General features: G+C 45.1%; 1 protein-coding gene across 1 annotated transcript in view; it reads left to right on the top strand.

Annotated features, from left to right (window-relative positions):
- Positions 1-16,123, top strand: part of EFCAB6 (EF-hand calcium binding domain 6) — a 122,836-nt gene that overhangs the window by 66,109 nt on the left and 40,604 nt on the right. Inside the window, exons 18-20 of the mRNA XM_033148320.1 lie at positions 2,501-2,736; positions 8,406-8,502; positions 9,882-10,000. Coding sequence (XP_033004211.1) covers positions 2,501-2,736; positions 8,406-8,502; positions 9,882-10,000 — 452 coding nt within the window. The remainder of the gene's footprint in view (positions 1-2,500; positions 2,737-8,405; positions 8,503-9,881; positions 10,001-16,123) is intronic.

The following is a 16,123-nucleotide window of genomic DNA, read 5'->3' as shown; positions in this document are numbered from 1 at the left end:
CTATCCTATCTCCTCTCAGTTTTCTCTTTTGCAGGCTAAACATACACAGCTCCCTCAACCATTCTTCACAAGGCTTGGTTTCTAGACCTTTGATCATCTTGCCACCCTTTTCCGCACACATTCCAGCTTGTCAATATCCTGCCTAAATGGTGGCACCCAGAACTGAACACAGTACTCCAATTACTCAAAGTTTCACCTTTAAGAAACGCCCAATCATCTTGGACTCCCTTCTCTTTGAGTATTTCTGACCATGGGATCTCACCCGGTAGTTCCTTAAGCTTTTCGAAATTGGGCTTCTTAAGGTCCAAAGTTGTTGTTCAGTCGTTCAGTCGTGTCCGACTCTTCGTGACCCCATGGACCAGAGCACACCAGGCACCCCTATCCTTCACTGCCTCTCGCAGTTTGGCCAAACTCATGTTAGTAGCTTCGAGAACACTGCCCAACCAAGGTCCAAAGTACATGACTCTATATCATGAAACCCAAGAGGAGATGATAACCTCCTCCCAAGGTTCCCAGTACTCTCATTTCATCCCTGTTGGTGAGCAGCAGGTCCAAGATAGATGGTACCCTTGTTGCTTCTTCCACCTGCCGGGAAATGAAATGGTCGGTGAAGCAACTGGGGAATTTGAGGATGGCTCCTTCTAAGCAATTTCCCTCCACTGTAGATTCAAAAATCCATGTTCCATTTCTGTTCAGATGAATCTTGGAGCAGGTCTGCCTGTTAGGCTGCTTGTGTTGTAAGTCTGCTAGTATAAAAGGCAGTTTCCTTCCACAAACTATCCATGTAGGATGAAAGTTTGAAGTCCCCTTTCCTTGCCCTTCCAGGAAGAAGGGAGCCTGAGTTTATTGCATTCACAGCAGAGGAAAGAAGTTGTCCTGTAGCTACAGCCAGGGGTTCTTAAACGTTCAGGTGTTCATCAGGGAAGAGGAGCAAAAGAAGATTAGCAACCTTACAAGAAGGAAAAGCTTAGCTTGCAGTAATGAGATGAGTCCTCCCATCTGGCAAGGATCACTGCTGTGGAATTGATATGCTGAGGCTTCCTGCTTGCTGGGCATGCAGGGAAAGTTGATGGGGAAGCCAGCATGCTGTGGTATTGGGTCATAAAAGCTTTGACCCAAATGGTGCTGCTGACCGGCACTGCAATCAATCACCTTTACGATCTTCTCCGACATCAATGGCGCCCAGGCACACTTCTCGCTGCGCCCTGAGCGTTCTTCAGTAGCAGAGTGAAACGCAGCAATGGGATGGCTTGTTGAGGTCTGCTCCTTAGTGGTGTCTTGAAATAACTTGACACACACCAGTGCTACTAATCTAACGTAGCTTTATTTAGTAGCACACACACAAGTCCTACAGACTTAGGGAGCTGGGTATGTTTAGCCTGGAGAAGAGAAGGTTAAGGGGTGATATGATAGCCATGTTCAAATATATCAAAGGATGTCATATAGAGGAGGGTGAAAGGTTGTTTTCTGCTGCTCCAGAGAAGCGGACACGGGGCAATGGATTCAAACTACAAGAAAGAAGATTCCACCTAAACATTAGGAAGAACTTCCTTACAGTAAGAGCTGTCCGACAGTGGAATTTGCTGCCAAGGAGTGTGGTGGAGTCTCCTTCTTTGGAGGTCTTTAAGCGGAGGCTTGACAGCCATCTGTCAGGAATGCTTTGACAGTGTTTCCTGCTTGGCAGGGGGTTGGACTGGATGGCCCTTGTGGTCTCTTCCAACTCTAGGATTCTATGACTTGAGCTGCATGTCTGCAGCAAACAAAGAAATCACATTCAGCAGTAAGCACACTGGACTAAGCACGCTGAACACTAAGGGGAAAGTGAAACCAAACCTCCCCTTTTCTAGACAAAGGGAAAGTGCACGTATTACAGTGGGCAAGGCTCCCAGGATCAGAACGCCTCTTGCATCATTAACTCTAAGATGCCCAGAAAACCTGACACAGCACTTCAAACTTCTCCAGTTTTCCCCAACTGTAGGGATGGTCTGTAGGAGGGAGTCAAAGTATTCTTTACAAGTGGAGTGAAATTGCTAGAGGTATGAGCAATAGCATAACGTGTAGCCATCCAAAGGTGAGGCTTGAAAATTATCCAACGGGTGTGTTCTGAGTAGCTTTGTTGGAGGACATAAGACTCCGTTTCTCTTTCAAGTCATGTTGTTCTTCAACTAATCTGACTAGTTTTTGTAAAGATTTGCCATTCGTGGTGGATTGAAATAAACTAGAAGGAATCAAATGAACAATTGAATGCAATATGGCGCAGGGCACCCAGTTTCTAAAGCATCTCAGCTTCGGTTTGGAGGCTGTAAGAAGGAAACGCTAGATCACCCCTACATGGCCTGTTCCATAAACAAACCTAAAGTGACCTCTTCATGGGAAGATCTGGATCCATTTGCAAAAAATTTTTTAGATGTATAGTTAGTCTAGTAGTATAGTTAGTGATTTGTATAAAAAGAAAAAAAATAGGCCAAGTGTTGATACTAAATTGAATATTCCCTGTTAGGATCCATACATTGCCTTCCGTAAAATAGATAAGAACAATGATGGTATAGTCAACATGCTTGATTTTCGACACCTCCTGGATAGCTTTATGATCAGCATGGCAGATGATGAATACAACCGTCTCCTTGGCATCTTGGGACTGAACATTACTTCTACATTAAACTACCCGGAATTTCTTCAGTTGTTCCAAGCAAATACAACTAAAGACATGCGCCCTTGGTTGCCTTCATCTAACAAGTAAGGAGGGCAGCAGTCTTATGGATTTACTTAAATTTATGTTGTTATTACCTAACATAGGATGCAAGCTATGTTGTGTGGCATATTTCAGGATTCAAGGATCTAAGATGAGATGCCAGCTACTGTTGGATAGTATTGGAATAAATTAATTATGCCCTTAGCCAATTTGGTACGTCTAAGATCCTAAGCATACCTGGCAGTGAAGCAACATGTTTTGATTTCTTAGGATTGCTATTTGTTCATACATATTTCTATTACCCCATATCTTTCGTTATCTTTTAAATCCACCCTTTCTATAATTACCTCTGTAAGCCATGTTGCAACTCATTTGTTGGGAAGTCAGCATATAAAATCAAGCCTATTGATCCCACTCCTTTGGTAGCCATGGACCAAGTTGATCTTCACCATCAAAATAGCGCTTTCTATTATGTTTGTTGCTCCTAGATTCATTGGGCACATAGCTCCCTTGGAAATGCTACTTGGGAGTTGTGCAAATTCCAAAATAGCTAAGATGCAATGCCATATGTTCCTACATATTAAAAACAAGAACCAGCTCGCGGTGGGGTGGGGGGTGGAGCTGGCTACAGTAATCTTCTAGGCAGGTGGGCCACAGTTGCTTTCCAAGAAGGGCGAGGTGGTGGGGAGATGCAGTGGCAGCAGCTGCACTGTGCCAACTTCCCAAACAGCCTTGGCCCTTCGCTATCCCTGGGGGTTGGACTAGATGACCCTCAGGATCCCGCCCAACTCTATGATTCTATTCTGCCTGGGAAGCAACAACAACTCACCTGCCAGAAAGCTAGTGTAGAGGCTTCATCCCACTCAGCGTAGCAAGCCCTTTCTGCTAAAAGCTGTTTTAAAAAGTTTGTACTCAACACTGGTATACTAGAGCAATTGATTTCTAGAAATGAACCTGCCATACCAAGCACAGGACAAAGAGCGTTTCATCATCTGGCTTTCTTTAGAGTAAGTGTGACAGCTGGGAGACTTAAGTCTGTTTCAGAAGTGACAATAGTCAAAGTAATGGGAAGTACCACTGACTTGTCTTAACTGTTCTCCGTGCTTCTCAAGCATTCTGAAGTCAGGCTTTCTAAATATCTCCCATGAAGAGTAGGGACACACTAGTTCTGCCCTTCGCCCCAATAACCCTTCACAATTGCGTCATTTGTGAGAAATAAAAGTAGGCAGGAGAACTTTTGGTATAAATAAACATAAAGGGCTGCTCCTTGCATTTAAGGGGTCGTTCTGCTTCAGCCAGCTTCCCAGGGCCCTGAATACCTGAGAAATAAGATCTAATAGGACATGGTTGTATTCTTTTATATTCTGTGCAAATTGACATGTATTAATAATAATAATAATAATAATAATAATAATAATAATAATAATAATATATTTATACCCCACCCATCTGGCTGGGTTTCCAGACCAGTTTGAGCAGACATATATTTGTGTTGTTGGTTGCCACTTTTAAAACCCTGTAATTTGGGCCTAACAGGGTTGCCATATTCCCAAAAGTGAAAATACAGACAGGGGTGTTGAGCTTTTTGGGGGGAGGGACATCTCCTCACCCCACCCCACCTCAAAAAGGATTATTAAAGCATTGTTTTCCTGGACATTTTGCTGATTCTGCAAAAGTCCACCTGGACACCATTTGGCTGCCCAAATCCTGGACGTGTTTGGGAAAGCCCAGATGTATGGCAGGCCTAGCCTAGGATAGCTAAAGGAGCGCTTGCTCTCACATGATTTGGACTGCCTAGTTCATTGGGGTGGGCTCTGCTCTGTGTCCCCCTGGAAAATATGTAGGGCAGGGCCTTCTTAATGGTAGCACCCAGGCTCAGGAACTCCCCAAGAGATCTGCCTGGACCCGTCTCCCTTCTTGCTTTCAGAATGTGAGTAAAAGCTGGCTTGTCTTGGTGAGCTTTTTATGTTGACCGATTGCTCCACACTTGATGCTGGCTGTCTTTTTAGTTTTTATTGCTACCATTTTAAATTTTTATGTTGTCGTTTTTATTTGTTTAGTTTTTCAGCTGCTTTTTCCTGGCTGAAAAGCTGCATAAGAAATTGTAATACAAACCGACACTATTGTATTATATCAATGCAATCAGATTACCCATCGTATTTGGATCTGTGTTCCACTTCTTAGGGTTATCCACACTTATCTTTCCTCCCCTGTTTCCAGTCAGGGTCCATGATTTAAAGCTCCACATCCTTTTTCTTTTCTTTTTTGCTCCAGAGCTTTTCCTGCAAAAACCCACTCTTTAAAGCCCAATCATTAGTCCGCAGAAAACAACAACCCTGAATTTCCATTTGTTCTGATTCAGCTTTAAAGAGCAGGTTTTCACAGGGAAAGCTTTGGGGGGGGGGGGAGATAGCTCAGACCCAGATATCAAAGCATAGACCTAAAAGTTAAGTGGGGACAAACGGTTACTGTACTATTGTATGACTGATAGCTTTTCCACAAGCAATAAAGATTTGGATTTAATTATAGATTTAGTACCAGACGGTACACAATTTCTTGGTGGGTGCATGTGTTGTTGTTGTTTTTAAAACCATTAACAGGATAAATGTAAAAACAAAATAAAAAATAAAAAAATCCTTCCAGTAGCACCTTAGAGACCAACTAAGTTTGTTCTTGGTATGAGCTTTCGTGTGCATGCACACTTCTTCAGATAAATGTAAAAATTGGGTGTCTCAGAAATTAAAACTCAGGGTTAAACTGTATCTTACATTTAGTCAGGACTCTGATTTCATTGGTTATTTTATTTCAACACTGAAATGTGCTAGGTTTAGTTTTGGAAAAGTGTTGCAAAATCTAGCCTAGATTAAAAGCAACGTGAGTTATTTAATTAAAAATAATTATTTTACCGTAAACATACATACACTTGGCATGGTTTCATGTGTAGGAGGAGAGGTTGGAAACTAACTTGAAATAGTTAGTTCATCCTGTTTTTAAGGTCTTTAACTGTAATTATGAGTTTTGAAGTTTGTGAGAGATTGACTTACTGGCCACAAAATTAACTACCAAAAGTTCAACGGGTCTGAATATGTGGAAATGTGTGTCTGGAAAAACTATTGCAATGTCACGTGAGTCAATTGACTGTTAATCTTAAATAAATGCAATAAACATGTTGAGAGCCATTCGACACGATACATAGGATGAGGTGGCAAATACCACTTTATACTGTAGATGCCAGGGTTATTGTTATTTTTTTTACCCCACATAAACTTTGTCTTTTTACCCCACATAAACTTTGAGAGCTGGACCATCAAGAAGGCTGATCGCCGAAGAATTGATGCTTTTGAATTATGGTGCTGGAGGAGACTCTTGAGAGTCCCATGGACTGCAAGACGATCAAACCTATCCATTCTCAAAGAAATCGGCCCTGAGTGCTCACTAGAAGGACAGATCCTGAAGTTGAGGCTCCAGTACTTTGGCCACCTCATGAGAAGAGAAGACTCCCTAGAAAAGACCCTGATGTTGGGAAAGATGGAGGGCACAAGGAGAAGGGGACGACAGAGGACGAGATGGTTGGACAGTGTTCTCGAAGCTACTAGCATGAGTTTGGCCAAACTGCGAGAGGCAGTGGAGGATAGGCGTGCCTGGCGTGCTCTGGTCCATGGGGTCACGAAGAGTCGGACACGACTGAACGACTGAACAACAACAACAACAAACTTTGTCTCCCTATAGTAAATCTGAAACATCAAGGAGAGGGCTATACTGGGACTGCAAACTCATTCACACTTACTTACGCATTTTGCTGTCCGAGGCAAAGGACAAAATGGTGCTACATATAGAAACCGACCATCTAGACTTCTACTTGAATTTTTCCCCACCGCTGGCAGTGGCACAGCATCTTCCACGGCAACTGAACGCAGCTTTCTCTGCTCCAAGCACCAGGTGTCTGTGGCAGCCATGTGCCTCTGCCTAATGACAGGGTCGTCCCCCAAAAGCAAAATCCGTTAAGGCTCAAGCATCAGTCTCCACAAGGGTGTGTTTACTTGCCGGCTGAAGAAAGACTAATGGCTGCACCAGCCCTGTTAACTTAAAAGGAAATCCCATTCAACCTAGTTGGAATGACTTCTGACTTTTTGTTGCAAATTTATTATATGGAGTATCTGAAGAAGTGTGCATGCACACGGAAGCTCATACCAAGAACAAACTTAGTTGGTCTCTAAGGTGCTACTGGAAGGAATTTTTTTATTTTATTTTGTTTTTATTATATGGAGTTAGGCTTCTTTGCTTTTTTTTTTTTAAACCACAAAGGAACAACAAAAAAATATGACTCTCCCACATCTGGAAAGTGGTAAAACCCAGATTTTGACCAATGCATTTCAGCCAACTACCACCTCAGTCTGTGCCTGGTGTAGAACAGCTGTTTGTTCCGTTGGTTTCAATGGTACTTAAATGTGCATTTAATGCAATCTTGTAGTAGGTTACTTGGGAACAAGTCCCAAACTAGAAGTGACAAGTCATGTGTCTTTTCTCCCCTGGAGATTCAAGTGTGAAGCAATCTGGAATCAGAAGTGAAAGAACTGAGTGGGGAGGGATAGAGAAGAGCTGCTTACATGGGCCAAAAAAAATTAAATGGTTATCGGCAGCCTAAAAGGAAAAAAAAGCTCTCCTCCTGAAAAAAGCTCAATGACTGGTCTTTCTCCCCCTCCCAAAATCATAATAACAATTGAGCTCTTGCTCTCATGCCGCGGCACAGTTGGCCACTGTGTGTGTGTGTGTGTGTGTTGCGCCGCCTGTTTCCCTCTCCCTCGTGCTGACAAAGAGCTGGCGTGCCTATCAGAGACCGGATCCTAGCCTTGACCCTGCTTGGTCAAATGGGGATGCAGCCTGAGACTTGGGCAGTGTCAGGGGGCGAATCCGAGGGCTGACCATGGTCTTAGCCTGGGTTCTCATCCTTCCTCCTCTGCCTGCTTTTTGTATCCACACTACATAGTGCTGGCAAGAGAGAAACAGTTTCTGAATTTGCCGGGATTCATCGTTGCAAGGGAGCTTGGGAAACTGAGTTCCCTTGCATGGTGAGTAGTTCCTTTGCGAGCACTGAGGATCCTGGGAAACTGAGTTTTTCAGCCATTTGGGGTTGTGTCCACTGTAATTCAAGAAAAGATCTATGTGTGTACACTTAGTGCCCACAGAAGTTCTGTCTGCACAGTTGAGAACTCTGGAAAATGGATCCTGTTCCTTCGTGCGCTCATCCTAACTTTTACTAGATTATACCTGGTACCTTAACTCACAGCGGAACAGTTGTGTTTCCCTATTTAAAAACCAGGCAATCTGATGTGCCAGTGAAAAGAAGTAGCAACTTGCCTGAGTTACTTCGGATCTCAAAGGCACTTTGTCTTTTATGTTATTGCTTTGATTTATAAATATTTCTCCCCTCAAATCTCAGCTGCAATTAAGCAATTTGACCAATCTGCATCTGCAAATGATAACAGGGATTAACAGAAGTTTTAAAGACATCATTCCTAGCTTGCAGCTGGAGAAGGGTGGCAATATTTATAATAAGGAATTCATTTGTATGCAGATGTCTGAGATGAGACTTTAAAGATATCTGCACAAACCATAATAAGCAAGCAAGCAAACAAACAAACCTTGTGGGGTATTAATGATCGCATTAAAAGAAGACCACAGTTAGTTATCAAAATAATTCTTTCTTTCTGAGACCCAAACAGACAGTGGCGGATGCAGACCTCGCTTGTGAACAAGCTCATTACTATCTTGCTATCAAAGCGCAAACCAGATGGAACGACCTCGCCATGGTAAGCTCTATGTAGTCTTTAAACAAATCTGCATGTCTAACAGAGATTTTAGAGCTTCACTCAACGTTTATCTTTGATTGTGTTTTTTTTTTTTAAAAACCAAGCATTTAGCTGCAATACACAAATAGCTCATTAACAATAGAAACATGTGATACGTTTTGAAGTAATGTATTGCAGTAACTGATTTGAAGCTCCTGAGGCTTCCAGCCATGAAAGATTGTAATAGAAGAGACCCCCCCCCGTCCCCCCTCCACCTCAATAACTTTGGATATGTATGCAGATACGTTGGTGGTGAGATGCCTACAGCCATGTGGCTGCAATTCCTGCCTGGAGCCTCCAAGGCAGCGGCATTTAGACCAGGATGGCTTGCCGTAGATCAGCAAGTGTTTCTGAACCCAATAAAAGCAACCAAAATCTCCCCCCACAACCCCCCCCCCCCAATTAATCTCTATTTGGGGAATCTGTGGGAGGGTGGCTGTGAGACCAAGAGTGATGTTTTTTGTGAAAGGGTTGCAAGCTCACATACAGTCCTGACCATAGGTTCCTGGACTCAGTGGCGTCACAAGGGGGGCGGGGGGCGGTTTGCCCTGGGTTCCCTGTCTGGAAGGGTGACAATAAGGCACCCCACTGAGTGCTCGCCCCGCCACCCCTGGACACGGCGGTTCAAGCAGCCATCGCGCTGCCGCAGCTGCATGTAGAGGATCCCACCACCATCCGTACGGCGCTCAGGTGGCACCAGGGGCAAACCGCTACGTACAACACATGCGCAGCGTCACACGCATGTGCTGTACATAGCGACGCCGCGCGTGCACAGCCAGCAGTTTGCCCCGCCCTGGGTGTCGGTTAGCCTTCGTCCGCCCCTCCCTGGACTGAGCATGTGCCTAGAGGCACTAGGATTGGATGGTTCAGTCTTACCTCATAATAGAAAGACAAAATAGAATTACTGGCCCCCAGCAGGAGGAGAGGCAGACAAGTGAAGCATCATGGGTAGGTCCCTTGGGTTCTTGGGTGTCTTTAATTACTTAATCAATTTGTTTCATCTGGCATCCTGTTGGCTTTCCTGTGGCGCATTTGCCAGTGCTCAGTTTGGAGGTTGCTGCTTTTGGGGTCTTTCAAAGCGATCTAATATATATATAAACATATGGTGTTGGGTTCAGGCCTCCTTCCTACACTGGTGCCTTCCAGTAGTAGCCCTCTTGGCTTGTTTCCTATGTTGAGGCTCAGGATTGCAGCCAACTGGTGCACGCAGAGGCTATACAGCCTCTGCAGACGTGCTGCCATTTTATTTTTTCCAGTTCCCGTAATGCCTTGGGTTCATAGAGGACGTATGTATGTTCCAATATGGTAGCCCTTACTATTAAAGACGTCTCTTTTTTTAGCACCTACATGAATATGATAGCGATGGCAATGGCATAGTTCTGAAAAGAGACCTGAAGGACATCCTGTATAGATACAACATCCCCACAAACCCAAAAGAACTTGAAAAACTTTGGGCAAGGTAAGAATGTTCTAGTCGTATCCTCCCCCCCTCCCCCTCGCCGGACACATCTGTGGACTCTGAGCGCAGGAGTAGCAAACACCTGGCCCTCCAGTTATCCCTTGATCCCAACTCTCATCAACCCAGCCAGCGTGGCCAGTGGTCAGGGATCGAAACAAAATAAAAAATTCTTTCCAGTAGCACCTTAGAGACCAACTGAGTTTGTTCTTAGTATGAGTTTTCGTGTGCATGCACACTTCTTCAGATACACTGAAACAGAAGTCACCAGATCCTTAAATATAGTGAGGGAGTGGGGAGGGGTATTACTCAGAAGGGTGGTGGGAATTATTACTAACCAGTTGGGTTCAGAAATGCTTGCTGATCTATGGCAAGCCATCCTGGTCTAAATGCCGCTGCCTTGGAGGCTCCAGGCACCCTTCTGAGTAATACCCCTCCCCACTCCCTCACAATATTTAAGGATCTGGTGACTTCTGTTTCAGTGTATCTGAAGAAGTGTGCATGCACACGAAAGCTCATACCAAGAACAAACTCAGTTGGTCTCTAAGGTGCTACTGGAAAGAATTTCCTATTTTGTTTCGACTATGGCAGACCAACACGGCTACCCACCTGTAAGTGGTCAGGGATGACGGGCATTGAAGTGGACCAACATTTGGAGAGGCCCAGGTTAGCCAGCCCTGTTTTGATGACTGGTGCTGAAAGGAGAGTTACTTGCGATGAAGTCTAAGTGGTGATTTCAGATAGAAGAACCTAATGAAAATGGCCATGTCTCCATATTTCTTATTCTGGGTTTTTATCCTTACTGCTTCCCAGAGATTTTCCCATAGTGTTTTGTGGTGGTTTTTTACATTATTATTACTGGATCTACAAAGGAATTGGGTCAGAAATGGCTACGGCTACCCATCAACTCTCTCCGCCTTGACTGTCTTCTGCCACCTACTCGGTTGACCCAGCCCTGTTCCACTCATGACCCACCAAGCAGAATCCAGCCTACCATCCTGGTTCGGAGTTTTTCCGGGTGCCTGGCAACCATCCTGCTTTTGCAGTCCCAAGGAGCGAGCAATAAAGAGGAAGCTAATTTAGCTCCCAGCAGCCACAATACCCGGAGGGTGGGCTACGTTCAACTTGGTGGGTGACAAGATGCGCAGGGCCCAGTCGGTTACGTAAAATTAAACGGCATTATACGGCAAGTGGCATTTGAGGCATCTGTAAGCAGATTGCAGCAGGAGAAGTAGACTGTGGCAAAGCATATAGTATCTTTCTTTCTTCTAATTCTCAGCTGTTATTCTTTTAAAAAAAAAACACCGATGTTTCTACAAAATAAAATAAATTCCTTCCAGTAGCACGTTAGAGACCAACTAAGTTTGTTCTTGGTATGAGCTTTCGTGTGCATGCACACTTCTTCAGATACGAGTTCTCCAGATAGATGTTTCTAGTCCTCATATTTAGAGAAAAGAGTAAAAAGAAAAAGAAAACCACACAACAACAGCTGAGTGGCTGTTCAGTTTTCTAGTTGCAGCCACGATGAGCTTTTTACAAGGCAGCCCAAAATGTTTGAAATAAATGAATAAAATATCACTTTGAAAATATTTTATTGTCACCAGATAAATAACCTGTAAAACAGCACCTATAAAAGAACTGGGTTTTTTATAATAATAAAAAATAAAAGAAAATAAAAGAAAACAGTTCTATTTCAAGCAGCTGTTTGCTCCAAATGTCTCCAGAAACATACTGGTTCCATTAGTAAATGTAGTTGCCCAGATGCTTGCACAAACCCTACAGAAGGTCTGCACTATGTAATATTTGTGAGCTAACATATACACATACAGGTGAAACTCAAAAAATTAGAGTATCGTGGAAAGGTTAATTTCTTTCAGTAATTCAACTTAAAAGGTGAAACTATATGCGATAGACTCATGACATGCAAAGCGAGGTATGTCAAGCCTTTATTTGTTATAATTGTGATGATTTTGGTGTTCAGCTGATGAGAACCCCAAATTAACAATTTCAGCTTTGGGGTTCTCATCACAATTATAACAAACAAAGGCTTGACATATCCCGCTTTGCGTGTCATGAGTCTATCTCATATATTAAACTCCAGTAGCTAATGAAAACAATTGCTTACATAAACAGACTTTTCCACAATATTCTAATTTTTCGATGTTTCACCTGTACATTCCATTTCATATGTGCACATACATCATACATATAAGACATCTGTAAGGAGCCTGGTCATTTTTGGTGACTGAGGGTTAGCTCCAGGAGAACAGGCAATGAAGCTGTGATTCTCTTCCCTTTCTGCAAGCCACATACGACTGACATAAACATACGTTGGCAGGCATGCTAGCATGTATACATGGGGTGCTAACTAAAGTAATTTGCAAGTCTGCTGCAGTGAGAGTAAGAATTCCCCAAACCTTCCTTGCTTGCCTGCCTACCAGTAGCGCACAGCTTTTCAGAGAACAGCCCAAATACAGAAACACCCTGTGCTTTTTTTCCCCTTGGGGGTTCTCAAGGGTACGCAGTACCAGCACCCCCCACCCCGAAATGTTAAAAGTATGGCATTTACTGAAACAATTTCATGGCGAGTACCAGCACCCTTTTTCAAAAGAAAGAAAGAAAGAAAGAAAGAGGGAATCATGTCTCCAGATCAAAGCACTGGAGTTAGGGTTGATTGCTGTTTGAAGAGAGATTTTATTTATTTATTGGAGACCCGCAAGCCAAGAATAGCAACAAAGCATAAAAACTCCGATAAGAAGAACAATTCTTGGAAAAAAAGAACCCACCTAATAAAAGTTTTAAAAACTATTTCAGGGAGCTTTTCTCTGGAGCTATAGGGCAGCCTCAGCACAGTGCTGCTATCTGGTTATTTACATTAATTTAAAAATTTCCTCGAAAAGTGTTCAACCAAGAAGTGATGCATAATGTGGGTATCGAATCTGACAAGATACCGTGAGATTGTTCCTCACTTTATGAGCACCATGAGAAAGAACCTGACAAGCTTTTAACAGATAGGCACTTTTTATTTTGAAAGGTGGGAACAGATACAGGGGTATTCGGGCGGTGGGTTTTTTTTTTTTGCTAGTCTCTGTTAAGACTCATTCTGTCACAAACTAGAGCATAAGCGTTATGACAGACAGACAGACTGTCAGATAGATAGATAGATAGATAGATAGATAGATAGATAGATAGATAGATAGATAGATACTGAGGCCTCACAGAGTCACATAGAGAAGCAACTCTGGTTAATATTGTAGGGGCTGAACTGGTTCATTTTAGCAGAGGCTTGGGCTTCCTGAACTACATGAGGTTTTGTAAGTCAAAACCAGCCTTTTAAATTGAGTCTAGAAGCTAACTAACTGGTAGCCAGTGCAAGCAGGCCAGAATCAGTGTAAGAAGCTCAGATCTTCTGGTCTCTGTGATCAAACTGCTGATTTCTGCACTAGCTGTAGTTTCCAAACAGTCTTCAAAGGAAAGCTCCACGTATATCAGTGACTCTGTGTCACTTGAACAATCTGGAATTGGGACATTTCCGCATCACTTCCCCATCCCCTGCAAAAGAAAAAAAGAAAAGAAAAAGAAATTGATGTATATGCCAAAAATGATGAAACTACTCCCACGGTTGCTAGGAATCTGACCATTTGCCTTGCATAGCCTAAGACACAATAATAACCAAAGAGACATTTGCATTTTTCTCCCCAGAAACAGGTGGCACGGTAGCCCTGTTACTGCCTCTTGCAGCCCCCAATTAGCACAGTGTGAGGGGAAGGGTGGGCATGAGCTCATTGGCACTGACCCCACCTGCACCGTTGCACCAGCCTCCTCATTTTCCACAGGCTGGGGTGGCAAAGGCCTTCAGCAGGGAGCCTCCAGGAGGTTCCCCATGCAACGTAGAATCCTGCTTTTCCATTAAACGCAGAGGCGTCTTATCCATAGAGCCTACTAGTGCAAGGCGCCAGGGCCAGGAGGGCACCTCCCCCATGCCACGCCGCGCCAAGAGCCGTGCGCTGGCAGCGCCGCCCTCGTCCGCCTTTTCTCAGGCTGCAGGCGCCATCGCAGGGAAGCCAGCGGCAAGCCTCCCGTCAGCGAAGCAGCCAGGGCTCCCTGGACGGCAGCACCGCGCAGCCATTCAGCCGAGCAAGCGGAGGCGGAGCACAGCTGGCAGCGTCCCTGCCCGCCACGCACTGCCCTCCAGCTGCCCACTGCGCCTGGCCAGCCCCGCTGGCAGCGCCGCCCTTGCCCGCCTCTTCTCAGGCTGCGGGTGCCGTCATGGGGAAGCTGTTGTGTGGCAGCGCAGGCTGTGGTGGACACGGAGCCACTTCTCGATGTGAGGCGGCGGCCAAGGACAGGCCTCCGCTGCCGCCTCCTCTCCCTTGGCCACGGGAATCCCCTCATCCGCCACCTGTGGCGGGAGCAGCTCCCGTGGGGCCTCGTCCTCCGTGTCACTGGAGCCCGCTGCCCCCAGTGGTGCAGCTAGCTGCTTGGGCTCCCTGCACACGGGGGCTGGGGCGCCCTTGGGGCAGGACAGGCCTGGGGCAGGGCGCGCCAGAATCCCGGTGCCTGAGCCGTGTTCTGCTCTGGTGCCCTGCAGGCCCACGTTGCTTTTCTTAGTGGCGTGGAGCCTGCAGGGAGTCCGCCCGCCACCTCCCGCTCTGCATTAGAGCAGCAGCTTGAGGGAGAGGCAGCGGGCAGACGCAAGCGCTATGGTGCCCTCTCGGCCGCTGGGCAGGGAAAGGGCCGCTGGGCAGCGCTGGAGGGATCTTGCACCAGGGCGCCGGTTATGCTTAAGATGGTCCTGATTAAACGTTTTCATGTTTGGAGTATATACTTGAACAAGCCCTCCCATGCTTGGAGTATATACTTGAACAAGCCCTCCCATGCATAGCCTCTCTACCTGCAGCTGGCTTGCCCTCCTGAGAAATGGAGGGCAATAAATCTGGCAGTGGGGGCATCACAGGTGGGGTGGGACCCAAGGAGTCCCTCTCAGAAAGGTAACTGCATGGGAGGTGAGGGAACATCCGAATGGACTGATTTGTACTCCGAAGAGCTTAAGGTACTTTCAGGCTGCCCAAGTAGACAAAGCAGGACCGGCCTGCTCATGAGGCAAGGGGAGGCAACTGCCTCAGGCAGCAGGAACCACAGGGGTGGCACATCCAGCCTCCAAAAAACGCATTGCCTGCTGCTCCTCTGACATATTCCTCGGAGGCCTAACCTGCTACCTCCTCCGTAGACCCCCCTTTGCCCCAATGCAGCCTCTACAGCAGCCTTAGTGGATAGGAGGTGCCGGTCTCCTCCCACCCCTAGGGAGAAAATGGTGGGGGGCTGCCCTCTGGGGTCTCTGGGGCTCTGTACCCACCTGGCATGATTTGGAGCGGGCCACTTTCCCCACGACGGCCTTTGATTCCCACTTCAGACAATGACTAAGGTTGTTTTGACACCCAGAGACCCAGTTCCCAATGTACACCCCTGCTTTCCACTTACTGCGTTTTTAAAAGTGGTTTAAGACCCAGGTGTATATTGCCTTGAATTCAAAGTGTGTTGACTGTACTGTTTATTTCCTCGCCATGATTCATCCCTGAATTATTTTCTACTCCGTTGCTTTTCGGTTTCTTTTCTTATTCCTTAAGGATGCCTTGCGACCGTGTGTCTTTAGCGTTAAGCCATCTGCTACATATGCTCTACTTTAGATAACTTGGAAACAAAAATTCGACTCCCCGTGTTGTTAAATAAAGCCATTGCCATCAACATGGAAAAATTTTGAAGTAGAAAATGAATGGAAATTAGATACGTATGGAAAATTAGAATAGAAACTATTGTATAGAATATATAGAATAGAGTAATAGAATATTAAAGTGCAAAATTGCGTCGGTATTTTTGAAAATTGGAACGGAGCCCACAGAAAATCATTATCTCAGAAGGCATGCATTATATATACGGTCTCTGGCCAAATGTTTAAGCAGTCTCAAGTCTGAATTTTAAGTATTCAGAATTGCAGTGAAAACCACTGTGTCATATACCACTCGGAAAGTACATTTCCTCAGGGAACTCTTTCCATACCAATTTGTTTGCCAAACAACCCTTGCATTTTGCAGAGGGATTATGGGTTGCATAGTGTGACATAGTATA

The sequence above is a fragment of the Lacerta agilis genome, chromosome 5 (assembly GCF_009819535.1).
Source record: "Lacerta agilis isolate rLacAgi1 chromosome 5, rLacAgi1.pri, whole genome shotgun sequence".
Lineage (NCBI taxonomy): Eukaryota > Metazoa > Chordata > Lepidosauria > Squamata > Lacertidae > Lacerta > Lacerta agilis.
Note: the sequence above shows the minus strand (reverse complement) of the source record. Positions and strands in the feature narration are given on the sequence as shown.